This window comes from Hyaena hyaena, unplaced genomic scaffold (assembly GCF_003009895.1).
Source record: "Hyaena hyaena isolate Hyena2069 unplaced genomic scaffold, ASM300989v1 scaffold_43, whole genome shotgun sequence".
Taxonomy (NCBI): Eukaryota; Metazoa; Chordata; class Mammalia; order Carnivora; family Hyaenidae; genus Hyaena; species Hyaena hyaena.
Window position 1 is genome coordinate 3,168,256 of NW_024080675.1, and position 26,461 is coordinate 3,194,716.

Genomic DNA, 26,461 nt, shown 5'->3' on the forward strand with positions numbered 1-26,461 from the left:
GAGGGGCAGAGCTGAGAGTGCAGGCAGGAGCCCCAGTGTTCTTTCAAGTGCCCGGTGCTGCCTGTGGGAGAGTCAGCTCTGGATTAGTCACCCTGGTGCAGGGCATTGGAGAGGCAGGGGCTCTAAAAATAACTTGTATTTGCCTTTGGAATGGGAGCGGTCCCACCCACACCTCCTTCCTACCAGCAGGGGTGCCTTCTTATAAGGTTTGGTTCTGGAAGTTTCTATAATTAGTTTGCATTCCCCGAGCACTAGTTGACTTTCTCAGTGCCCAGAGCCATCCAGGAGTGCAGTTGACCTAAGTATCAACTTTGACTAGTGAGTCCATACATATTTGGTAGACTGGAAAGGCAGGCATGGAAGGGTGTTCCGTGGAAAGATGTTCTATGCCAGAGCAAAGCCTGTAGGGAAAGAATGCAAAGCTTGTGGGAGTTAGTGGTTGGTAGACCAGCAAAGGGGTTTGGGAGAGAGGAATCTCTGAAAGCTCAATGGTTGTGGGCCAGGGCTGGTGGATCCTGACCCCTTTTCGGTGGAGATGACCAGTGGGTCACAACTATGGCTGCTCGTGGGGAGGGTGGGCTGCAGAGGAGAGACTTGGGAGCCCCGCAAGCAGGTAACGCAGGTGGCTGAGCTGGGGAGGAACAGGTTGAGGTGATGCTCCTCAGGGGGAAAGCCAGCTGTGGGAGGTGGAGCAGGCCGGGGAATGTAAAGGCACACGAGTCAAGGAAGGAGAGGTTCTTGTGATCTGCTGCTGCGGGATGGGGGGTTGGGGGGTTGTGCTTCTCTCCTGCAGAATCCTCCTCAGCCTGTAGGGTCTGCATTCTGTTGCCTTTTTCCTGACTCAGAGAGGTTTCTCCGAGGGGCTGGCCTGGCTCTGGGGAGGTAGCCTCTCCCGTATCTTAGCGAAAGCTCTTCTCCCGTCCCAGGCGGACTCTCCAGGGCCTGAAGCCTGATCTGGCCTTACCGGACGAGACCTTGACCCTCTTGGGAGACCTGGAGAATCTGGACAGAAGCCTCAATCGCCTCCTCATTATGTATCAGAGCAAGAAGGAACAGTTTGAAAGGATAAGCAGTGCAGATCCTTCAGGTGAGGAGGGCGCCGCCACCACACCACCCCACCCCGGGCTCTGCTCTGGATCGCCTCTGCGTCTAGGCCTCCAGGTCGAGCCAGAGGCTCCTCAGTTCTCCCCTGGCCTTCCCACAGGGGCCTTCCGGGTGCTGACCGCTGCCTACCAGCGCTCCTCCCAGGCCGCGCAGCGGGTCTCTGAGGGCTCCCACCTGCTCCACCAGCTCCAGGACATCCGGAGAGAGGCAGAGAGGCTGGAGCGGCAGGTGGGGGGAGGAGCGGGAGCCAGAGACCCCCAGCTCACCGCCTTGAGCCGGAGGATGGCTTCCTTGCCTGATCTGACGCCCACCATCAACAAGGTGACTCGTGGCAATGGAGCCCCACTTCCCAGATCCCTCTGCTCCAGCTTGTCGTGCCCCAGCTGCTGCCATACATTTCCTACAAGGGCAGTGTGCCCCTGCCCTACTCCCCCGACCCACCCTGATCTTTGGCCCCTCACGGTGTGCTCCGCGGTTGCCAAGGAAACAAGTTTCTGGTGCCTGGTTGCCATGGAGATGTCTGGCAGTTTGTTCCTTGGGTGTGGGACAGGAGTGGTTGCTGAAGAGCCTTGGGTACCCTCTTTGACGTCTCCTTCTCTCCACAGCTCTGTGGGGGCGCCAGGCAGACGGCCTGTACCCCAGGAGCATGCCCTGGAGAGCTGTGTCCCCGAGACAACGGCACGGCATGTGGCTCTCACTGCAGAGGGGCCCTCCCCAGAGCTGGGGGGGCCTTCCGGACGGCGGGCCAGGTGGCCAGGCAGCTGCAGGGTTTCAACACCCAGCTCCAGCAGACCAGGCAGATGGTGGGTGCAGCCAAGGTGGGGTGGGCACACGTGGGGAAAGGCTAAGGAGATAGAGTCCCTAGGGCAAGGCAGTTTTTATTTTGCAGCCAGGAGACAAAAGCCCAGAGATGTTAGGTGACCTGAGGCCCCACAGCAAGGGAGAGGTAGAGTTTGGGGCCAATGTTTTGTATCGTTTTGTTTTTTTACCTGACCCGACATCATTCTTTCCAGAGCCAAACCAGGTTAGCGACAGATGTTTCCCTGGTGGATCTTGGGTAGTGGGTGTCCACAGAATCCCTGAGGGCTGCTGAGAGGCTCTCGTGGGGCCTTGATAGCTGCTGACCCATAGTGTGTGTTGGCAGATCAGGGCCGCCGAGGAGGCCGCCTCGAAGGTGCAGTCAGACGCTCAGCGCCTGGAGACCCAGGTGAGCACCAGCCGCTCCCAGATGGAGGAAGATGTCAGGCGCATGAGGCTCCTCATCCAGCAAGTCCGGGACTTCCTGTCAGGTGAGCCTGGCTCTTCCTCTTCTGTGGCCTGATATGGCCTCCATTCCCTGTGCCCGATGCAGTGTATCAGCTGGCCGCCTCCTTCCCTGGCCTCCAGGCCACCTGGGCCAGGTGCCCACCGCTCACCTGGATGGCCGCCACAGCCCTTCCGTTGTTCTCCCTCCCCCACCCCTGCTCCCTTACAGTTCACGCTCAACAGAACAACCTAAAACATCTTTGAAAAATGCTTCAAATCCCTCACTGGCTTCCCCTCATTCTTGGAGTTACTGTGGCCTCTGCTCACCTCCTGGGTGTGGCCTTGCATGTGCCCTGCTTTGCTCACTGCCCGTCCTTGAACAGGCTGACTCTTATCCACCTCAGAGACTTGAACTTGCTCGTTCTCTGCCCAGAGTGCTCTTTCTGAGGCTGCCAATTCTATCCCTCATGGTCTCAATTTAAATATCAGAGGCACCTTTTCTGACCACCCCATCTGGTCCCCACCCCACTTACTGCCCCCTGCATCTGACCTTCATCACTCTGCTCCGAGCCTGTGGTTGCTGAATTCATTTGTCTAGGGGCATAAGGTCTGTCTCTCCACTGGACTCTAAACTACAGGAGGGCAGGGACAGCTGCTGGCCGTATTCAGTGTCACTGCACAGAAAGGCCAGACACAGAAAAAGACCCCCTGTTGGTTGAATGAATAAATGAACCAGATCCCCTCTTTGGCGCCCCGGGAGTGGAGAGATTCCTGGATAGGACCCAGGAAACCTGTGACTTTGAGCAGGTCGCTTTTCTCTTTGCCTCACCTTTCACTTCTGCAAACTGGGATCGTAGATGCACTACTGGGGATCTAGTCACTGATGTAAAATGTGTTTTGAAAAATTAAAGTTGCCTCAGGAATACGAGTTGATATTGTTAGCTTTCTGGTCCCTGCCAGGGAATTTGCTTGGCTGGGAGCCCAGCTAATAGGAGCTGAGGGCTTGGTGTTACAACAGGCCACTTCTTGCTACTATTGCAGTGCCTTTCCTTCAGACAGGCAGGTGGGAGAGAGACAGGGAGGATGTGTTGGGAGCCATGGTGCCTGAGGCCAGGCTGAGGTCAGACTCCCAGGGAACCTCAGAATGGGGAGGAATGGATGTAGGGAAATGGTGCTCAAGAAACATGGACAGGGGCGCTGGGTGGCTCAGTAGGTTAAGCCTCTGACTTCAGCTCAGGTCATGATCTCATGGTTCATGAGTTTTGAGCCCTGCATCTGGCTCTCTGCTCTCAGCACAGAACCTGCTTCAGATCCTCTGTCTTCCTTTCTTTCTGCCCCTCCCCTGCTCACATACACACACACACACACTCTCTCTCTCTCTCTCAAATAAACATTAAGAAAGAAAAGAGAGACAGAGAGAGAGAGAGAGAGAGAGATGAACATGCATAAAGGGGCAGGCCAAAGTTTGGGGCTCAGACTCACAGATAAGGAAATCTTCCCCCCAGCAGATCCCACTGAGGCTGAATGATGTCAGCCCCGGCTAGGGGGTAGGGAGGCGAGTACGACTTTTCTCTTTGGGGTGCATCCCAGGCTCCCATGAACAGGCAGGGAGTCACTGGGCTGCGACGACCCTTTTGTTTTCTATGTTATACGTGTGCTTCAGGTCAAGTGCTTTAACTTTGACAGGACCAGGGGCAAGCAGAAGGCACAGGGCGTGGGAGAGGCCTGCCCCTGCGAAGGGCCCCGGATGGTTCCCGCAGTGCCTGCAGGAATTGGTTTGGTCTCTAGAGCACTGTGTGGGAAGCTCAAGTACCAGTGTTGTGCACAGGGTCGGTGCGTGGGATGCGTGGAAGGTCCGTGGAGGAAGGGGGACATGTGGTCTTTCCCAGGTTTTCAAATGGAATTAACAAAAATAGCTCTGGCTTATTGAGTTCTTACTAAGTGCCTGGCACTGGTCTAAGTGCCTCACAGGTATTAGGTTATTTAATCGTGACTGCCTACCACTTTGCAGCAGAGGACTCCAAGCACAGGGTGGTTAAGTAACCTGCCTAAGGGCGTCCAGCTTGGAGGGGATGCAGGTGGGATTCTTCTCATTGTTGTCCACACTGTAGATTATTGAACTGCTAAACACACGCACACATGCACGCACATGCACATGCACACACACACTGTTTTCTTTTTCTTTTTTTTTTTTACAAATAGTTTATTGTCAAATTAGTTTCCACATAACACTCAATGCTCATCCCATAAGTGTCCTCTTCTATGCCCATCCCCCCCTCCCCCCCACATCCCTCAGTCCTCAGTTTTTGTCAGCATTCAAGAGTCTCTCATGGTTTGCCTCTCTCCCTTCCCCCCACCGTTTCCGCCCTTCTTCTCCCCCTTGTTCCTCCGTCAAGTTCCTCCTAATCCCCCTATACGTGCACACATATGATATTTGTCCTTCTCTGCCTGACTTATTTCGCTCAGCATAACACCCTCAAGGTCCATCCATGTTGCTACACGTGGCCAGATTTCATTGTTTCTCATTGCCATGTAGTATTCCATGGTATAGATAAACCACATCTTCTTGATCCATTCATCTGTTGATGGACACTTAGGCTCTTTCCATGTTTTAGCTATTGTGGAGAGTGCTGCTATGAACACACACACTGTTTTCTTAATGTTTTACTTCTTCCTGGATTGCTCACCTGCCCCACCTCTCCTGACCTGGCTCATCTCTACTCCCCCTATGAGAATCCTCTAGATGGCCCACTCTCCAGGAACCCCCCTGATCCCCCCTCTCCTCGGGCCCATCAGACAGGGTTAGGTGCTCCTCCAGGGGCTGTCTGAGCACCCTATGCTCACCCTCATCTCTCAGGCTGGCCCTCCTTGTTATGTGTTTGTCTGTCCCACTAGGTTTTGAGCTCTGTAAGGACAGGGACTGAGTCTGATTTGATTTGCAGTCTCAGTTCCCCACATGCTGGCCCCAGGTCCCAGGACAAAGCGTCTGCGTGGGCAGGTGCTCCCTCTCCTCCCACGTCAATACCTGGAATCTGTAAAAGTGAACGGGACCGATAGGGAGGAGATGGTACCTCTACTTCTGACCTTATTCCCTGACCCAGAGTTGGTTTGTAAGACCCTTGCTGATTGTTTCTTTTCATCCCTTCAGGTTGGGGATCATTATTTCCATTTCACAGATCTAGAAACTGAGCTTAGAGAAGCCATTTGACTTGTCCCAGTTTGCTTGAATAGTATAGGGGAGGCCTGGGTCTGGAGGTCTTTCAGCAATTCATTCACTCTGTAAACACCAAGTGCGTCCAGGGGCCAGGGGCCATGGCGGGGGCGGGGATACAGACAACACCCAGCCCCCGTCATCATGGAGCTTTGAGCAGGGTAACACATAGAAAACCAGAGACGTGAGTTAAGGGTTCGGCACGTCGGAAATGATAGATGCTAAGGAGAAAGATAAGGCAGAGAAGGAGGATAAGGGGCGTCGGCATAGGGTGAAGGTGGTGACACTAGATTGGATGGCCAGGGTTGGCCTGTCCAAGAAGGTGACGTTTGAGCAAGGACCTGGCAATATTTCTCTGCCTTTGTGAAAATGAGCGCTTTGGCCCGAGGAGGGGCCCGTGGAAGGGGCCTTACTGCCAAGGAAGCAGTTCTGGCTGCTGGCTGCTCTCCCCAGTTCAGGGCTGATGATATCTGTGCTCCAGGCATTGTGCAGCACCAGCTGGCCGGCACCGCCTCCTTCCCGCCAGTCTGCAGTTTCCTGTGGCACCAGACACGTAGCTGCCACAGCTGTGTCCACAGTCATCTGCCCACAGCGTTTCCCGAAACTCTGAGAATGGCCACCTGAGTGTGCCTGAGAGGGCACGGCAGCTGGGTGGGCAGCCAGGGCCCAGAGGTCACCGTGGTGCTTCCCAAGGCGCTGCTTGGCCTGGAGAAACCCCTGATCGTTGGGAGGCTAGGCCCCCACCAGTCTGATGGACGGCTTGTCTTCTAGACCCCGACACCGATGCAGCCACCATCCAGGAGGTCAGCGAGGCCGTGCTGGCCCTGTGGCTGCCCACAGACTCCGCCACAGTCCTGCGGAAGATGAATGAGATCCAGGCCATCGCGGCCAGGCTACCCAATGTGGACCTGGTGCTGTCTCAGACCAAGCAGGACATTGCTCGGGCTCGCAGGCTCCAGGCTGAGGCTGAGCAGGCCAGGTACGGCCCTGGGCCCCGAGCTTCTCCCTGCTCAGGGTTGGCCTGGTAATGTGCTCCCCAGCTCCTTTGTTTGCTGGTAGAGGGAAGAGAATCTGTATATGCTGAGGGGTGCAGAGGGCTGGGGGACAGGTGGGGTGCTTGCCGTGGGGGGGGGGGATGGTGAGGTGATAAACAGCATCCACGGTAAACATTACTCACATGACGCTGTCTTCCATAGTGGAAGCTGCCCGAAGGGTATCTCAGACATAACACTCACGTTCATGCCATGTCTGCTCAGTGGGGCCCTGGGATGGACAAGCTACTGGGTTAATCTTCCCTGATTCCTCTTGGCTGGGAAGGATGTTCTCTTGAACCGCTGCAAGTTGAGCCACACACCTGTTCATTTGCTGGAGCTCACTCATTCTCTCTCCTCCACTCCTCGGTCCCCAGGAGCCGAGCCCACGTGGTGGAGGGCCAGGTGGAGGACGTGGTGGGGAACCTGCGCCAGGGCACGCTGGCACTGCAGGAGGCTCAGGACACCATGCAGGGCACCAGCCGCTCCCTTCGGCTTATCCAGGAAAGAGTTGCTGAGGTGAGGGGGTGTGGCTTTCTTCCCCAGTATTTGGGAATGAAGAGACATAAGGCATAAGGCATACAAAGTGCCAGAAAGTGACATGGATGGGGAGCTAGAGACGGAGGACTATGGGCTCTGGGCTTTGAGCCCTTGGTTTCCTGGTCCTATGGCTGGGTGCAGATGGCCAGGGGTGGGCTCTGGGCTGCAGTGACGGCAGGGGGCAGCTGAGCTGGAGAGGGAGGGGCCCCAGGGGGCAGATAGGGAATCGGCAGGGGGACAGTACAGCATCCTGGTTGGAGAGAGTTATCCCTGCCTGACGAGCTGGGCAGGGGGAGCACGAGGCCCCGGCTTGTGAGACCCACCACAACCCTTTCCCCACAAAGGTTCAGCAGGTGCTGGGGCCAGCGGAAAGACTGGTGGCCGGCATGACGGCGCAGCTGGGTGACTTCCGAGCACGGCTGGAGGGGCTCCGCCTCCAGGCCAGGCAGCAGCGGGCACAGGCCGCTCAGGCCCAGCAGCTCGCAGAAGGCGCGGAACAGCAGGCGCTGAGCGCCCAGGAGGTATGAGCAGACACACTTCATCCCAGGCAGCCCAGCCAGGGTGAGGGTCCAGAGCAGGAGAGGACTCGGTATGCTTTGTGAGACCCTGTGCTCGAAAGCAATTCCAACATGTCATTCTAGAATCATCAGGAAGGGCTTCAGGACTTTACCTCCGGCCACCTTTCAGAAGCTGGTTTGGGGGTGTTGCGAATGATCTATCCAGTCCCTCCCCATTTACAGATGGAGGGGTAACTTTGTCCAGGCCCAAAGCTCACCCACAAAGCAGGTCCATTGATACCCATTCCAGAACTTGTCCTCCTGTCGTGGCTACCCAGCCCAGAGAGGCAGTCTTGACTTAACCTAAGCCGGGCCCCATCATTGTCAGGATTATGTCAGAGAGGTGATCAGAAAACCCCTGGTCTGGATCTCCAGTGTACCAGGAACTTTGGTTCTCATGGTCCCAGGACCAAGTATACTGCTACGTGGCGCCTAAGTGCCCGGCACCGTGTGGGAAGTTAGGCAGGAAGTGACAGGAGCTGCAGCTGGAAGGAGGGAAATACAGAAGAAATTTAAGACATGGTTCCTGGCCTAGGGTTTTCCTGGTCAAAAGTAACCCTCTGGGGAGTATCAGGAGGTGCCTCGTGCCTGTGTGTTGATCTGGATGGTATCAAGTGCGTTAGCCAAAGGTCTTTAGGACTTTGGATGATGGTGATGGTGACACTGAGACTGTTTGACTTTTTTCAGGGATTTGAGAGAATAAAGCAAAAATACGCTGAATTGAAGGACCAGTTGGGTCGGAGCCCCACGCTGGGGGAGCAGGGCAGCCGGATCCTGAGCGTCAAGACGGAGGCAGAGGAGCTGTTTGGGGAGACCATGGAGATGATGGACAGGATGAAAGGTGAGGGGTTGGTCCTGGGGCTCCGACTCCTGGGCATCCCAGGTGGCTGGTCCCAACCCCTGGCTTCTGAGGCCCACCCTTGTCAGAGTGAGCAGTGATGAGAGGGCGAGACCAGAAGGCACTTCCTGAGCACCTAGGACTATGAGGACTATGAGGCACGGTGATGGGGCCTGGGGAATGCAGATGCTCACAAGACGTGTCCTGCCCTGTAGAGGTGGGTCACGCATCTACCAACCAGGAAAGGTTGTAGTGATGGAGCAAGCATTTACCTGTCTGCAGGAATTCATTTTTTTTTTTTTTAACATTTATTCATTTTTGAGAGACAGAGAGAGACAGAGTGAGTGGGGGAGGGGCAGAGAGAGGGAGACACAGAATCCCAAGCAGGCTCCAGGCTCTGAGCTGTCAGCACAGAGCCCGACATGGGGCTCAAACCTACAAACCATGAAATCATGACCTGAGCTGAAGTCAGTTGTTGAGTGACTGAACCACCCAGGCACCCCAGGAATTTACTTTTAATTGTAGGATTTGGGGGAAGATCATGCATAGTGGCCTCCACTGGGGGAGAAGACCAGGGAACATAATTCCTACGGGAATATTTGATCAATCCATAGGTCCATATGGGTGCCCACTGACTGAATGTCAGCCCAGTAATGGCCCTGTTTCACTCTGCTGGTGCGATCTCACCTGGTGGATGGTGTTCAGTGGTGGCTTCTATAGCCTCAGAAAAGATATTGACAAGCCTGCACATATCAGAGGAAGAGTGACCAGAGTTGGGGGTTACAGAAGGCTCCATAATCATATCAGATGAAGAATGGGTGAAGGAACTAGGGAGATTTAATCTGAGAAGATGTGGCCTCAGACATTTGAAGGACTTCCATGTGGGAGACAGAGCAGATACATTCCCATAGCCCTAGGAGACAGACCTGAGACTACTGGGTGGGAGCAAGAAGTGGTCAGATTCCAGCTTCATGAGAAGACTATTTTAACAGCTAGAGCTGCCTGAGGTTGGAGCCCTGTGAGGCAATGTGCTCCCTCCCTATTCCTAGAGAAGTTCAGGCTGAGGCTGGGTGCCAGCTCTCAGGAGTGTGGTAGAGGGGCCTCTTGCCTGGGGTGACAGGAGGGACAGGCTGTCTTCCACATCCTCTGCATGATCCGGTGGCAGTGTGCAGAACAGACCTGGGTGGGGAGCAGGACAAGGTTTATTGGGGGTGGTACGTCGGGGAGGGAAGGTGCGGAGAAATTCTGGTCCCCCAGCCGGGTGTCCACTTGAGGACCATCGGTGGGATGGTAGTGTCTGAGTCCAGTAGTAGTAGGTTGGTAATCTTCATGCCAGTGAGGTCATGCCAGTGACCTCCCTCATGAGTCTGGGACAACTGCTCTGCCGAGAGCAGAGGGGGAGGCTAGGGGCTTCCTGGGTCTGGTTTCTCTAAAGTGGGATGGGGGCGTGGGGGCGGGGAGAGCCAGGAGGCTGGAGATAACTTGCCTTAGTGATGAGGCTCCCCCACAGGTGACTTCTCCTGTGGGCTCTGCCTCCAAGTGGGTGGGAGAAGGGCTGGGCGTCTTTTGGCATCTCACCAGTGCCTCCTCTCCCCTTGCTGTCCCGTCTGTCCTCAGACATGGAGCTGGAGCTGCTTCGGGGGAGCCAGGCCATTGAGCTCCGCTCGGCAGACCTGACGGGGCTGGAGAAGCACGTGGAACAGATCCGAGACCACATCAATGGGCGTGTGCTCTATTATGCCACCTGTAAGTGACGTGCCAGCTCCCAGTCCCTGGCCCTGCTCGTCTGCCCTCTTTACTTTTGGAGGACAGACTGGGTTGGAATACTTTCCAGCTCCAAGAGACTTTTACACAGTTGAAAGCACAGCATGGACCACCCCTGGGGTGCAGCTGTTAAGACTGTTCTGGGCTGCAGCTGAGCTTGAGCTGATGGGAAACTACATTTGAGAGACAGAGAGGCTGGAGGTGGCCATGCCTTTGTGATGAGGAGCGGAGCTCTCACATGCAGGGAGCTTAGCTGGGCAGCGCCCATGCCCTTCATCCTCCACTGAGGCTGAGTCCTGGTTGGACACAAAAACTTAACAAAAAATGATGTACAAATGAAAAGTCCAATAAAAATCTTTGGAAAGAAGTCTGCAGGTTGAAAGAGTTTCATAAAACGGTCTGTCTCCCCATCTAGTAAAGCTTTGTCACTTGTCTCTGTCTCTCACGTGGGGTTCCTGGGTGCCCCTGTGCTCATGCCCAGGGTGTAGGAAGCATGGGCTGCCTGCTTTGCTCAGGACAGCTTGCTCGTCACCCAAACTCAGGTTTGCCCCAGGACCCAGTGGATGCCATCCTTGAGAGACCTGACCAACTGTTTTCATCTTTGAGTAGCAATCCCATTCCTCATCTACAGATGAGGAAATAGAAATCCGGAGAAGGGAAGTATTGTTTCCAAATTCACCCAGCTGCAGAGGCAGAATCTGTCTCTTGGGATCTCAAAGAGAAGTTGCAAATGGATGTGTAACTGTGTGTCTGTGTATGTGTGTGTGTGGTACATATGGAAATGGCATGAACGTTGGTGTGCTATCCACGGCTTGTGCAATGTGTTAGGCATTTTACCTACATTAACTTTTTATTAATCACAGTAATTATTTATTGGGCACCGTGCTAGAAACATCGGCTGCATTATCTCACGATGTGGGTGATGCTGCCGTTAACATTTGACAAATGAGGAAACCAAGGCACAAAAGGCTGTGTCACTCCCCCAAGGCCACAGATGAGGCAGAGGGCAGGGCTGAGCTGGGCTTTCAGTTCATGATCATTACTACAGTCATTAGGAGAATGAATGGCTGGAGCCGGACCACAGAGCCTACCCCGAGGGTTGTTCTGAGGAGTAAATGAGTTAGTACGCAAAACTCATGTCACTAAGTACGTGGCACACTTTATGCTCCCCGTCTGCCCCAGCCACCACCCTGCCAGACCCCAGGCCCTCCACCCAGCATGGGTTCAGAAGTCCTGGAGCCACTGCTGACTTTGAGAAGAACCAAATGAAGGCTCATAGAGAAAAATATGTTCATTTTATTGAGCACAACACCGAGCAGGAAGCTGGAGGGGGCGGGGTCCAAGAAAACTAGGGAGGGACAAGAATAATGTCCCCAATTTCCAGGGAGAGAAAGAAGAGCAGAAGCAGGGAGAGAATTAACCACCTGAAATGAAAACAGTCAACTTCCAATTTGTACTTCATTGGGTGCAGATGGGGCATCGTGGTCAGGGAAAGGATTGCTTGCACTACCTAATCATTGATTTCTTTCTTTTTCACCTTAGAGGCCGTGGGGCTGCTTTTGGCCCGGGGCAGGGAGGGAGGTGGTTCAGAAGTGTGCCAGGGCAGGCTGGCTGGGTCTCAGCCCAGTTGGAGCTAATCCTAGAGTCAAGGATGGGAACTGGAGAGCTTGCAGGCGGCCCACAGAGCTGCCTGTCATTCATGCAGATGGGCAAGCAACTACATTAATGAGCCCATTCTGGCCCTGAGGACAAAGGCCTGGGAGGCAGGGGCGAGTATGTGCTGAGCGGGAGTCTGGGTTGATGTTCCATATGGCTTTGCTCGGAGAAGGCGACACAGCCTGGCCAGCCCATGGAGCTTTTCATCACAAACAACACAGACCCAGGCGAGGGCTACCTAGTACACTGCACGGGGCCACAGCACGCGGGTGTGGGGGCGCAGAGCAGGCAGGTCAGGGAGACCTGGGGACGGGTGGGTGCCGCCCTCCTGCCCACAGCTTCAACGGGGCCTCCGTGTCTTGGGGCTCAGTGCTGGGCCTTCCGTGAGGGTCTGCCCCGGGCGGTGGCGGCATGCTGCTTATGACCGTGACCATAAACCACTCCTGCCAGGCCCTGCTCCACGTGCTCCGCCTTCCTCCCGCTGCAAGGTGGGCTCCGGGTTTGGAAGGATAGAGAAGAGATGACCATCTCTCCTGCGGACGAAAGGGGTTCGGGGTGGGGGTGGGCCTGCGGCTTCTGGTGCCCCTTGGATCCCTTCGTTCAGACTCTGTGATGGGGCTCTCCTTCCGGGCCAGACACTCCCTGAGCCCCCTGCCCCAGCCCTCCCGCCTCTGGTCGTCTCACCTGAAAACTGACACAGGTGTGGACTCTAGGGATCACATGATGAGACAGACTCCAGTCTGCCCCGCCCGGCAGTGGGAACTGCCGCTGGCTTTGACTGGCACCATGACCTCTGATTTACAGTTCCTGTAAAGCAAAGGAGGCAGCAGGCTGTGAAGCATTTGAGGAAGAAGAGCTAGGCAGTTCTCCATGACTGCGGCTTCTACTCGGGCCTCCCTTTGTCGGGTTTGGAAAGTATAAGCCCTTGCAGAAAGGACCAGGATGACAACGAAGCCCCACTCCCCTCTCCCCCACAACATAGTGGTTCTGGAAAGTCAAGGAATCTAGTGCCTGTCACTCACATGTGCCCAGTTTTCTGCAGGCATTTAGCATTCCAGTTGCTTCACTAAACTTTTAAGGACCTTTGTGAGGCAGGCTGAGCAGGTGGGTAGGATTTTACAGATGAGCGAGCCAGAAACAGAGCCTGCCTGGTCTGTCCATAGGCACACAGCTAGTGAGAGGGACAAGACCGGAGGCCTTTCCCTTGACCCCTGACCCAGAGCTCTTCCCACCCTGCAGAGCCACTTCCCTGGTCTTTCAGCCCCTTTGCCTGAGCAGGGCTAGGCCTCTGTCTTTGGCTGAAAATACGTACTGTTTTTTGTTGGCTTTTTTGAGGAGTGTGGGTTCAGAGCAGTAGGAGGACTTCCCTTTGCCCCCGATGCTCAGGCAACTAGAGCAGCAGCCGCAGGGCCCAGCAGCCAAGGGCCCCTGCTGCATGGGCACCAGGCTGCTGCTGATGCGGAGCGAGCCGTTGACCAGGCAGTTGAGGGACCTGCCACCAGGCGCTGCAGTCCGGGGGCTGTGCTGGCAGGGCAGCTGGGGCAGGGCCGGAAGTGGGCCACTCTGGTCCAGGGCAGGCGCCTCGGTGATGGTGATCTCAGAGGAGCTGGGCCTGGAGGCTTCTGAGGCTTGAGTGACAGGTGGCCTGTTCTCCACCTCTGGGTGGATGCCTGGGCTGTGCAAGTTCATGTGCAGCTTCCTCATGTGATGCACCACAGCGGCTGCATTGAAGGCTTGCTAAGGACACACAAGAGCAGCCTCTGGCCACCTCTGTTTCCAGAGGGCCGCGGGGCTCAAGGTTTCCCTTTGCCCTGTGGCTCCTTGAAGCTAATGTGCCCACTTGTTTCAGAGAGGGTCCAGGGTGCTCCAGTGTCTGCTGGGAAGCCCCAAGGACAGCCCCTCCACTAGCTCAGCCTCTGCCCCAGAGCTGAGTCCTGCCCCAGCTCAGCCTCCAGGGGCCCTGAAGAGCCTGCCTGCCTCCCAGAAAGGGCGACTTACCCTCCACTTGCTCTTGGCAAAGTTCTTCTGGATCTGGAGACTGACTGATGGGTAGATGTCTCGGTGGAGGGCTGTGTTTCCATTGATCCTGTAGATGTAGAAGGGACACCTGGCTAGTGGGCGGCTGTGGGAACTCAGCCAGGAGTTGGGCAGGGAGCTGTGCATGCAGGTCCTCGTTAAGCCGAGTGAACTCAGAAGAAGGGTGACCCACCCTAGGAATGGGCTGGAGCCTTGGTTCCCCTGTCCCCATGGGCAGGTCATTAGGGGGCCTGTGCTCTGGCAAAACCAAAATCTTGTTTTCTAGCAGGGTCGGCAAACTATGGCCTGTGGGCCAAATCTACCCATTGTCCAGTTTTGTAAATAGGTCTCACTAGGCCACAGACCTGCCCGTTCATTCAGGTATGAACTATGGCTGCTTCTGTGCAATAAGGGCAGACTGAGTTGTTGCCATAGAGATGATACAGTCAGAAGATACTTCCTAGCCCGCTTTTCACAAAAAGGCTTACCAGCCCTTGTCAAAGAGTGCTTGGGGTGTCCCTCTCCATCAGCTCAAAACCCATCTCCTCCTGGAAGCCTTCCTGAAGGAGGCCACCCCATACAGGCTGCCATTTTCCTTGTCATCCATCCCTAAGTGTTACTTAGACACGTGCACAGTACTTTCTAGGTACTAGGGACTCAGAGAAGTAACAGATGTTGCCCTGATCCCTGGGGCTTTCAAGGGTAGGTGTGGAGCCTTGTTCCGTGCCGCAAACTAGAGCAATTCACATAAGCTGTGTGACTGATAAAGAGAAGTGAGGAGGGGTACGTGGCCTGCAGGGGCCAGGACATGAGGGAAGGGCAGAAACTGCTCCGGATCCTGAAGGATGCTGCATACAAGGCAAGAGGTGGTGAAAATGGTATGACCCAAGGTGTAGGTTGGAAAGAGCTTGGTATTTGGGGGAGGGGAGAGCAGGAAGAGAAATGCAGCTCTTAGGCCTTTCTGGAACAGAGAGGGTATGTCGGGAATTTGGGGAAATAAAGTCGGAGGTAAAGGGTCAGGCCAGAATGGGGAAAACCTGGGAAGGCAAAGGAATCTAGGCTTGCTGTAGTAGGAAGTGGGGAGCTACTGAGAATCTTGAGCAGGGCTGTCGCACGAAAAAAAGTCAAGCATTTCAAGACTTAATTTATGAGTTTACTGATTGGCTGCTTTGTGATTCATCACAAATCGCCTCACTCGTACCCATGCTCTTAAGGACAGGGGGGAACTGCCTCTGGCCGGTGCCTCTGGCACGGCTGGTACTAAGGGTTGCATCCTAGTCCTGATGACAGTGCCTGGCTGCGTGTGTCTCCTGTTCTTGACTAGATGATGCAGTTGCCACGCTTGGGTCAGAACCCACTTCACTAAATGCTGTTTGCATTTCTAGCTGCACCAGGTAGACACGTCTATGCTCCTTGGATGCTGCAAGAGTATAGAGCTCAGGGCAAGCAGACTCTCGGGAAACACCACATGAATGAGTCATCATGGTATCTGGGGAAGCAAAAGGCTAGGGTCCAGCGCCCACCCCATCCTCACTCACCAGGGGTGCCTCAAGGCCTTCTCACAGGTGTACCGTTCATTCGGGTCCTTCTCCAGCAAGTGGCAAATAAAATCCTTGGCTAAGGGGAGCAATCAAAGACACAACTAAGGGCCAGATTTCGTGACTGATGGAAATTCACTTCCGGGCTGGTGGGTGGCAATGAATGCATCTTTAGCTAATCTTCCGAAGAGGTAATTTTAAGAGTCTTAAAAGAGAAAAAAAAAAATCCAAGCCACCTAACAACAACCCACCATAAACCACGAAAGAGAGGCTCTACGTAGCCTCGCCCACACAGCACCTCAGATACATCTCTTGTCATGAGGCACCAACGTGCCTGCATGCCACGAGTGTGTTCGTTTGCACCATTCAGGGGCTGGCACCCGCACGTGGGCACACATGTGAATGCTGCCTCGTCCCAGCATCGCCACTTAATGGGCCCCACAACATGTGATGATTGCCTTTTCTCACACATACAGACATTGCATACTCTCAGTCTTGATATCTGAAAGGAAAAACTTGGCCTTGGTTTTGCCACTCCTGGAACATTCTCCTGTGCCTGGCTCTGCCCTCCTGGCCCCTCATCTAAACTAGCCTCCCTCTTTTACCAGGTATGCTGTGGTTCTGCCTCCAGAAAACAAAAACCTAAACCTTAGATGCGAATCATTTATTTGGCCTTTGAGCCAAATGACGATTTCTCCACTTTCCCTGGCAGCTTGTTCTAGAAGTTTCCCCAGGGACTTTCAAGAGCCAGGACTGTCATCTTTTGTTAAGCTCTTTTCTCTTGGCACCCTTTGCCTTGAGCCTGTTATCTTGTCCTTCACACCTGCTAGCCTTACCTGACTCAGAAATGTCATCCCAGAATGGAGATTCAAATTCATAGTAGCCCTCCTTGATCTTCTCGAAAAGCTTAGACTCGGTTTCTTCATAGAAGGGGGGATACCCACACAACCTGCAGTGAAACACGGAAGGAGGTATGCTGCTAACTAACCCCAGTCTCCATGAACCAGCCTCTCACTTCTGCCTGGATGCCCATGTAGACACAGGCAGGAGCTAAGGATCTCCAACCAGCAGTATGAACAGGACACGGATCTGCCTCTGATTCTAGAGTGACGCAGATCCCATCAGGTGTTTAGGCAGGAGCCAAAGCTTGGAACAGGTTGCCCTAGAAGGCCCCTTTGTCCATTATTCCCCCAACCCCCTTACCACCTCTCCTTTACCTCCCCTGACACTTAGATGATATATATATATATAAATCTTTAAGAGGGATGATAGAATGTCTGCTTGAATGTATGTTTCATGAGGGTTTATTTAGGCTATTAGCACAGAATAGACAGTCAATGAATATTTGTTAAGTAAATGAATGATGATAGTAGTTATTCAACATAAGCTTAGGAAATAGAGAACTGAATCCACACTAAGGGGTAAATGACAGGTAATATTCCTAAGAGTGGAGTCTGTCTGCTGTAGATGAGGAATGGTGGGGAATGGCTGATGAGAAGTTAGTAAAGAAGAGCCCAAGAATATGTGGAGAGGAACAGGTTCATTTGGGCCATCACTTTGCCTTGGGCTGACTTGCCAGGAGAGAAATCCAAGATGTGAACATTGTACCCACTTGGCTTCCAAGCTTGGCTTGGCCTCTCCTTTTTCATTGCTCATTCCATAGAGCGGGACTCAACACATTTATATAGAGTAAATGGGGGTGGGGGTGTAGGAACAGAGAGTACCATATGGCTCAACAGTGGGTTCACACTGAGCTCTGTTTTTATAATCTGGTGGATACCAGGACAGAAACGTTTTGAGCTGTGTGCATGAGTGTGTGTGTGTGTGTGTGTGTGTGTGTGTGTGTGTGTGCGTGCGCGCACACGTGCATGCACATATGTACATACACATGCGTCAGAGGTGGATGTTGCTTGAGGAGCTAAGATAGGGATGGAGAGAAAAAGGATGAGCAGATTATGAGAGTTCCCAGGAACTGAGCCAATGACAGCTTCTACTCACAATATGTAAGTGATGACGCCAATGGACCAGCAATCCACAGCCTTGCTATAGGGCTTCTGTGCCAACACTTCCGGAGCTACAGCAAACCAAAGGCAGAGTCAGAGTTGGTACAAGAAGAGAGGGCTGAGGGGTGAGGGGTAAGGGGTGAGGGCCAAAGGTCAGGAAGAGGCTTAGGGAAGGCCCTGGAATGGCAATGTTTCTGTGTCACTGCAAACTTTCCTAGGGCAAGGATCAGACTGCATCTTCCTCCCTCAGCCCAGAAGATCCCCAAGACAAGGCCTATGACTCTTACATCAGACTGGGAATATCCACGGCTACATCGCCCCCATCAGATGTAGGTCTATGTCTCCCCACACAGATGGGGTATCCTAGGGCTGGGGTTGTGTGTCTGTGTTCAGATGGGGGCTTCTGTCAAGTAGGGACACTCTCTCTCCCACTAGACTCGAATCTCCCTGAGGGCAGAAACTGAGTCTTCCCTCTTAAATGAGGAACTTTTAGAGTGCAGATGATAACTGTCCCACCTGTCTCATACCTGGGCAAGACTTAGTCATCCGTATCAGATTGAGAGCTCCATGAAAAAAATGAGCCATGGCTTCTTCTGACTGGGAGCAGTAGAGGGCTACCTTCTGTATTTATTCCAATACCAGAGATTTGTAGTCAGTGGGACTCAAACCTACTAACTGACCTCTCTTTGGGAGTGAGAGCAGATTTCCTCTTAAGTTAGAGTTCTCCTTCTGACTACCATCCTCAAGCAGGTGATGAGTGGTGAAGAGGGAAGGGGCAGGACTGGACACTGAGTTTTGGGTTTCTCCCAATAACTTGCCTGCTCTTGCTTTTTGGGGGGCCTTGAAAGCCTGTTGTTTAGACAGGAGGTCCCACTTCTGCCAGTTTCTTAGGGTGTTTCCTTGGGGATATACTTGGGGGACATTCCTAGGTTCTTCACCTTCAAACTCAACACTATGTCTATAGAATACCACCAACTGGGGTGGGGGGTTGTAATCTGTGGATGTGGGAAAAAGGAAAAGGGGTGGCTAGTGGTCAACCTCTTGGCAATCTAATGACCTCTGGGTTTGTGATCTTGTCTCTGCCCCTGGTTTAGCTTGAAAGACAAAGACAAGAAGTCTGCTTACAAAAATGAGAGCCAAATATAGGCAGGGGCTGTTGGAAGGGCCCAGGGGTAGGGTGTCTTTAAAGATGTAGGGTTTAGGAGCAGCAGAGGCAGTTCCAGAGATACATGGATTTACCGTAAGCCTCATAATGAATGCTCTACTTGGATAGCCCCTGAAGTTGAACCCTGTCTTCCTATAACCACCCCTCTCTGTTAAATAATATCCATGAGGTTGAACACAGCCAACTGGTCAACCTTCCTCCTGCTCCCAGACTCACCCACGTAGCCTGGGGTCCCACAGGCAGTGGACATGACTCCACTCTGTTCCATCTTGGACAAACCAAAGTCTGTGATCATGATCTTAGAATTCTCCTCAGGAGTTAGGTACAGCAAGTTTTCAGGCTGTGGGAGAGGAGCAATATCATGCAGTGTAAGATATAATTATCTGAAATAGATATTTCTTTTCCTTCCCCGATATAGAATTTCTCAGGAAGCTTCTCTCTGGGTTCCTGGCTTCAAGGTCAGGCTCATCTCCCCCAATTCTTCCCTCCTTCCTCCTACCTGCAGCTCCCCACCCCATATCAAGCACCCTGTAATTTGCTTATGCCCCTCATGTTCCTCATCTTTGTAGCCATTAAAGAACTACTCTCTCCCTCCCCTCGGCCACAACGACCCCAAGACTGTTTTCTGAGGCAATCAAACCATAGTTATTGTCTCTGATCTTTCTGAAGTCTAGTGCGTGCCTGATGCAATGTTGACCTCTAATTAGTATTTATTACATTTGATTTTGAGTGTGGCTAGGTTTAAGAAACACATGCATTATCTTGGTATCCTAATCAGGTGAGGCCTAGTGCAAAGTTCAGGAAGAGGCTGAGATGAAAATTAATAATGATTGTTCAGTCATTCAAGATTTGTTTAAGGGATCTGAAAGCAAAAGGGGCCTCAGCAGTGTACTGGTCCAACCCTCTCATTTTACACAGCTTAGGCTGCCCATGACCCACGCAGCTTCCTGAAGGGCCATCCTCTGTTTCCCATCGAGGACTCCCACTTTGGCACCTTCAAGTCTCTGTGGACGATGCCATTCTCGTGGAGGTATTTCACTGCTGACAAGACCTGCTGGATCACCAGGCTGGCATCCTTCTCTGTGTAGACACCCCGCTCCAGGATCCGGTCAAAGAGTTCCCCGCCAGAAACACTGTGGGCATAGGGGCAAGCGCAGGAATCCAGGTCTTATTCCAGGTCAAAGGGACATAAGTGTGTTTGCTCTGTAGCCATGAAGACACAGCTGTGGCAGAACGGGCAGGGGTGCCCATGGCCTGGGTAGGGAGGTCTACTTTAGTCTGGGACTACCTCCTTTGGGTGCTGGAATGATATCACGAGGGAGTCATTTCTTTGGGCCAACCATTTGCCTCTCCCTAGACACTTCCTTAAAGTGCATAATGCCCCTGTTTAGAGTCAAGCAAGAAGCCAATAATCCCTTAGTGGACACATTCTTAGCTGCCTACTTTCCTGGCCGAGGACACAGGGACCGCAATGAAAGAAGAGGTGAGATTGAAATCAGGCAAAAGAGGAAAGAGGTGTACACATGACACAAATGGTGCTCATGTCCGGATTTCTGTCCTCACTGTGGAAAACTGGACTACCGCTGCCGGAATTGTGGGTGGAGCTGTAGTGCTGCTTGGAGAGCCCAATGGTATGGTATCATAGGATTCAGGGAGCTTCAGATCCACTCTTCCCCTCTCCCCCCATCTCTTGAATGCCATCTACACTACTTTGCCAAGAAGTTTCTTAGTCTACCCTGGGACACCTCTGAGGCAGAAAACTCACTACCCCCTAAGACAGACTGCTTTATCTTTCACCACCTTCTTAATATTTCTATAGATTATGATAAAACCCACTCCCTGTAGCCTCTGCCAGTAGAGAGCCCTTCCACCACTGGGGCCACGCGGAGCAAGAATACCACCCATTCACGTGGATCTCTTCAAGTATGTGAAGACAGTGAAATGGTCACCTGAGGCCTTCCCTGGCATAAACATTTCATGAGCCAGGATTTCCAACTCTCTTATAGTCCTTGTCCCCCTCGTCACTGTTCCATGACACTGGATGGGGACATGCACACATCATAGGACCATGTGGTGAGGAGGAAGGAGAATTTCTGGGCTCTGCTATAGGAGCTCGAGGCCCATGAGAAGGACAGTCTCTATGCACAACTAGGAATTCCTGACACAGGGTGGCCTGGGTCCTAGAGCTGACACTCTTGTAGGCTTTACAACTCTTCAGTGATATCTAAATCTGCCCACTTCCCTGCCTCTCCTTAGCTGTCTAAATGTGTGCTAATCCTGTTGAATTGGCCTCATTAAGATGCCACATGATCCCTGCTCATGTGTTAATGCTTCTGCACCCCCATCCCCAACCTCACTCCCTCGACTACCTGCTCCCTCTAGTCACTGGGCCGCAGGTGAGCCTTGGAGTTGATAGGCTGCTTAGGCCTGAAGTAACTCATTAAAGTTTCTGAGGAATCAGCCCGTCAGTCAAAAATATTGCATCTGGCCACAGAGGTAGCAGAGTGGAGTGCATGTGCATGCGTGTGTGTGTGTGTGTGTGTGTGTGTGTGTGTATACTTTATAAATAGAAGTTTCTCTGAGTCCAAGACTGAGCACTTCTAGGAGCACCGACCAACTCCTACAGCATTCACTCTCAGGCAGAACTATTTATATATGACAATGATGTGGAGACCTTTCTAAGGAGACACCATTTCTGTCCCACAGATGGACACACACAGTCACAGCCTGTTTTTAACTTTGGATGAATCTCTTTTGAGAAAGTCCTTTTTTTTCAAATATCAAATTGAAATCTTTGTCGTGTGGTTTCTAATCCCACAGTAATTTTACCCTAGAGTGGCATTAAAGCATTTAATGTTAGTTAGATGGACTGACTGGTCAAAATGAACACAAGCCATGGCGCCAGAGAAGGGTTCTGGTGGGTCCCCTGCTAGGCCAGCCATTCTCCCTTCAACTGTAACATTGTGGAAAGGTCCAGAAAGTCTGAGGGGAGTGGCTGGGGTGCAGGGGGGGAGGATGGATGGGTTGGAGTCACAGCTACTGGAGTCACTTAGCTGACTTGTAGAAAGTATTTTAAGGGCACCTGGGTGGCTCAGGCAGTTGAGCATCCGACTTCAGCTCAGGTCATGATCTCATGGTTCATGGCTTCAAGCCCTGCACTGGGCTCTTTGCTCACAGCTCAGAGCCTGGAACCTCTTTCAGATTCTGTGTTTCCTTCTCTTTCTGCTCATGCCCTGCTCGCGCTCTGTCTCTCTGTCTCTGTCTCTCTCAAAAATAAATAAACATTAAAAAAAAAAAAGAAACTATTTTAACAACAGGTGAGGCGATGCTGGTATGGACCATCTCAATAATCAGTCCTAGTTCTACCCTTCAGTCCACACAGAACATGTTCCTGACCAGAGGCATACGTAACTTGAGAGAAATCTTAGCATCTGAGAGCTTCTTGAGCTAATTCTTAATCTTATCTTTTAAATCACCATACTGCCCTCACCACCAAGCAGCTTTCTCTAGATCTCCCAGGCCCCCAGAGACATCTGTAGAGGAAGTGGGTCACCTTCACTTACAGCTGCATGACCAGGTAGTAGTGAGTGGTGCTCTCATAGATGTCCTCCAGGGTCACGATGTTTTCATGCTTGATCCTGGGGAAAAGGAAGGGTCATGGTGAATGGTTTGTGGTTTAGGTGTCCAGACAAAGAATGGACATCCAGCCCACTGGACCTTTTTATTTCTGTTAGAGACTTTTCATGACAATGTTTAGGAAGAGTGCATCCTTATGAAGCCTTCCTAATAAACAGGTGGTCACAAAGAAATCCTAGAGAAAAGATCCCAGAGTGGTGTTCAAGCCATAGTTTTGAATGGATAATTGATCATCCTGCCTTCAGGGAACCAATATTTTATTGCTACTCCAGTAATCTCTTTAAACTCTGCCAAAAGAGAAACTTAAAATAACTGAAGAAGGCCAAGGGACCACACCAAATTAGATTATTGTACAAAATGGGTATCCGGAAACATCCTTGAAGAAAGTAGAGTGCAGCGGAAGAGAATCAGGTTAGTTAAGCATCCTCATCGGTAACCATGGAAGTGGTGTTGCGAAATTATCATTCCAGAATATTGTAAGAGGCAGAGAAGACGCTAATTTCTGGGGCCAGTTCTGTGGGATGTCTATATTACTGATAGTACTTCTCAACCAGGGACTCTTTTGTCCCTGGGGAAATATTTGACAATAACTAGAGACATTTTTGATTGTTGTGCCTGGGGAGGGGGGAAGGGCTGTTGGCATCTAATGGGTAGAGGCAGGAATGCGCTAACTATCCTATAATGCACAGCCCCCCACCCCACCCCAAATGGTCTAAAATGTCAATAACACTGTGTTTAGGAAAATTTGCTCTAGATTCGCTCTGCCTGGAATTACTTAAGGGCCAAGGCAAGCAGAATTACCACATTGGCTGTGGGGCTTGGCTTCGTAGGCAGCAATTCTGTGCATGCCTGTCTAGGAGGAACATTTCTAGGAAGTTTGACTCATGGCCATGCAGCATCGGGGTTAAGAATTTGGACTCTGAGTCAATTGGGTTTGAATTCAGATCTGGATGAGATACTTATGAAATGGGTGACTTTGTCTGGCTTTCTTAAATCTTCTAAGCCCCACATTTTGGTTTGTAAAGTACATCTCTCTCATAGGGTTATATCAGGATTAAAAGAGATAATGCATGTAAAATGCTTAGTACATTTTGTACTAAATGCCTGGGGAATAGTAAACAAGTAATAAGCAGTATCTATCATCTTTAAGTTTAATCTCTAAAGACATAGACCTCCTACAGTGGTTACCTGATGCATTCAACTACATTTACAAGTTGACAATGCTAACATTAATATTTCAATGGCTCATTTACTGAACAAATATTTACTGAGCATCTATGCTGTTAGGGACTGATCATACAATACAATGGTAAGAAAGACTGCCATAGTCCTTGCTCTCATGAGTCCACAGTCCTTCTCTGTTCTAATCTCTCTGGAACCCAAACTGCTATCTCCAGCACCCTCCACGTAGAGATTGGAGGATACACATGTTCATTTTGTAGAACAAACTTCTTTCTATTTCCTTCAAGCCTCCACATCCTTTTTGTTCTCTAAGCAATGATATTACTATCCACCAAATGGCTCAATCTCAGCATCATTTTTAGTACTTTTCTCTTTTATACTCTTACCAGCCAATCTCAAACCCAATCACTTCTCTCTCTTTAATCCAATCTTCTTGCTGCCACATGATCCTGTTATTACCTTTGCTTGTATCCTTATTTGTCACCTAGATTATTGAAAAAAGTCTTAAATCCATCTTCCACCATGTTTAAGAGGAATAGCTCTAAAATAGGAGTCTGATCATGTGATTTCTTACTTAAAATCCTTCGATGACTTTTCTTTGCCCACGGAATAAAGTCAACATTCTTTATCATGGTATCCAAGACCCTTTATAATCATATCTCATTTGATTTCATCTCCTGTCCCTTGATGATCCTTATTCTAACTTCAGGGGCTTCTAATACCGACTCTTTCCTAACATCCATTGCACTTACACAATTCAGTTTTTGTTACTCTCTGCCTGAATTCCCTTTCTGCATTGCTTCTCCTGTCTCCATCAAATTCTACTCATCTATCAAGGTGACTCTTCTTGAAAAATGTACCCAACAGCCCGTACTCATAAGAATACACATATAGGCAAAATGAATCTTTGTATTCTTCAAACCTTGCCTTCTGCTACTACTGGTTCATGTCCAGTGGGATTAGAGTCTGTTATAGGAACCTGTCTCTGCCCAGAAACTGTGAGCTTCTGAGGATCAGGAATTTTGTTGGCTTTATTCTTGTGTTCCTGATGCCTAATACACTTTCGGCATATCATGGGGTTTCCACAAGGCTTTTTGGCTTGAGTCTTGCTGTAAACAGTTAGATGGTTTGTTAGCGTGGCCTCTATCATGACGGTTGGAGTTCTGAGCCTACATTTGCTTTGGTACAAAGTCAAACCAATTCCCAAATCTTTTTCTGCTTCTTTAATCACTGATTATTCCTGCTATTGGCCCTCAAATGATTTTTGTTTCGTTGAGCTAATTATTCTCTAGTCTACGTGCACAAACCAGGTCTGCTACCAGTTGGTTTGCTAGTCAATTTGCTGCCCCCACCCCACCTCCTAATCAGCCAAAGCACCTGTCTGGCTTAATTTAGCAGATTGATCAACTGGACACATCAATGCAATCAAAGGGAGTGATGCCTTTGGGTGTGGAAATCCAGTTTCAGTCCTACTCAGAGGTAATTTGTGAAGGAAATGTTATGATTTCCTAAGACCCACTCACTTTTTCAACACGGCAATCTCGTTCTCCAGACTGCTGTCCCGGAAGGCAGGTGACTTCTTGATGCACTTCAGGGCAAAGAGCTTCCCAGTCATCCTCTGCTTCACCAGGAAAACTTCTGAAAAAGCTCCTCTAAGAAGAAGACACCAAGAGATAAAAATTAGTACTGGCTGGCTAGAGAACATTGTTGGAGGCAAAACCAAAGGGCAGATGAAGGAAGGTGCGGTTGGTAATTCGTCTCCACTGTCACTGTGGGTACCTGAGGAGCTGTACTGAGGGTAGAGCCTATATGACATCAATCCCTGTGTCCTTTCTCTTGGGAAAAAAAAGATTCTACTACAGAATCCAGGACTAGCTGGGTGCTAGTTCCTGATTCCATAATTTGGGAAGGACACCCAGGGACTCCACTTTGGTTATGGAGAGATTTCTCCATTTGGCCAACCCAAAGAGACACCACTGCAGAGTCAATGTACTTGCCTTCTTCCAGCATGCTGAAGTGTGGCACACTGGAATGGCAGTTGGAGGTAGCACTGGGGACAGGGCTCAGGCAGTGATGGAAAAATAAAAACCTTCCCCTCTCAGTTTTAGATGGTGATAATTATCTTGAGCTAATTACCAGAGGCTTAGGAGGCTGAGAACCCTCTCATTCAGTAGGATCTATGAGAATGAAAGACAGAACCCAGCCAGTCTGGGAAGGTTTTCTGAAGGAGAGGATAGAACCCACTGGAAACACAGGGTAGGATTCCAAATTATAGTCTTCTCATTTTGACAGGGGTCCTCTGGAGACCAGGATATTGGAACAGCAGTTAGCTAGCAGTGGATGTTGGAGCCCAAGTGCCCAGGTGAGAACCTCAGCTTTTTGGGTGACAAGTCACTTAACTACCCAGTTTCTTTATCGGAAAAGTGGGAGTGTCAATAGCATCTGATTCATAGGGCTGTTTAGAAGATTAAATGAGTTAACATATGTAAAGTGCTTAAAAGCATTCCTGACATCTGTTAAACTACATGTGTCAGACACTATTATTGTTATTACTATTATTTGAATACCATTAGGGAGAACACCTGGTAGTAACAAGAGGCAGTGGAGTTTACGCAAGGAAACAGCTGAGCCATGCTCTCCCTGCCATCTGGGGATTTTAGAATCGAGGCCCCATAGCAGTCAGGCTTGTGTAAGGCTTTGAGGATCTGCATTAGAAAATACTTGGTGTGGGGCACTTGGCTGGCTCAATGTGTTCGGCGTCCAACTCAGGTCGTGATCTCATAGTTCAATTCATGAGTTTGAGCCTATATAGGGCTCCGCACTGACAACACGGAGCCTGCTTGGGATTCTGTCTCTGTTCGTCCCCCACTCAGCTTTCTCATGTTTTCTTCCTCTCTCTCAAAATAAATAGTATTTTAAAAAAGAAAGAAACAAAGAAAGAAAATACAGGGTGTTTCCTGGGTCTGAGTTTCCTG

General features: G+C 51.1%; 2 protein-coding genes across 7 annotated transcripts in view; one reads left to right on the forward strand and one right to left on the reverse strand.

Annotated features, from left to right (window-relative positions):
* Positions 1-10,657, forward strand: part of LAMB3 (laminin subunit beta 3) — a 60,617-nt gene extending 49,960 nt beyond the window's left edge. For all 5 annotated transcript variants that reach the window (XM_039230074.1, XM_039230073.1, XM_039230070.1 and 2 more), the window contains 9 exons: positions 927-1,087; positions 1,205-1,425; positions 1,710-1,907; positions 2,249-2,393; positions 6,332-6,539; positions 6,969-7,110; positions 7,476-7,652; positions 8,376-8,529; positions 10,144-10,657. In XM_039230074.1, coding sequence (XP_039086005.1) covers positions 927-1,087; positions 1,205-1,425; positions 1,710-1,907; positions 2,249-2,393; positions 6,332-6,539; positions 6,969-7,110; positions 7,476-7,652; positions 8,376-8,529; positions 10,144-10,280 — 1,543 coding nt within the window. In that variant the 3' untranslated portion in view covers positions 10,281-10,657. The remainder of the gene's footprint in view (positions 1-926; positions 1,088-1,204; positions 1,426-1,709; positions 1,908-2,248; positions 2,394-6,331; positions 6,540-6,968; positions 7,111-7,475; positions 7,653-8,375; positions 8,530-10,143) is intronic.
* A 909-nt stretch (positions 10,658-11,566) lies between these two features.
* Positions 11,567-26,461, reverse strand: part of CAMK1G (calcium/calmodulin dependent protein kinase IG) — a 29,128-nt gene continuing 14,233 nt past the window's right edge. For both annotated transcript variants that reach the window (XM_039230110.1, XM_039230109.1), the window contains exons 3-13: positions 25,010-25,138; positions 22,232-22,306; positions 19,663-19,801; positions 18,885-19,008; positions 17,499-17,574; positions 16,337-16,449; positions 15,501-15,579; positions 13,945-14,032; positions 13,259-13,683; positions 12,631-12,753; positions 11,567-12,479 (exon numbers count right to left, since the gene is read on the reverse strand). In XM_039230110.1, the coding sequence (XP_039086041.1) occupies positions 12,663-12,753; positions 13,259-13,683; positions 13,945-14,032; positions 15,501-15,579; positions 16,337-16,449; positions 17,499-17,574; positions 18,885-19,008; positions 19,663-19,801; positions 22,232-22,306; positions 25,010-25,138 (1,339 nt within the window). In that variant the 3' untranslated portion in view covers positions 11,567-12,479; positions 12,631-12,662. The remainder of the gene's footprint in view (positions 12,480-12,630; positions 12,754-13,258; positions 13,684-13,944; positions 14,033-15,500; positions 15,580-16,336; positions 16,450-17,498; positions 17,575-18,884; positions 19,009-19,662; positions 19,802-22,231; positions 22,307-25,009; positions 25,139-26,461) is intronic.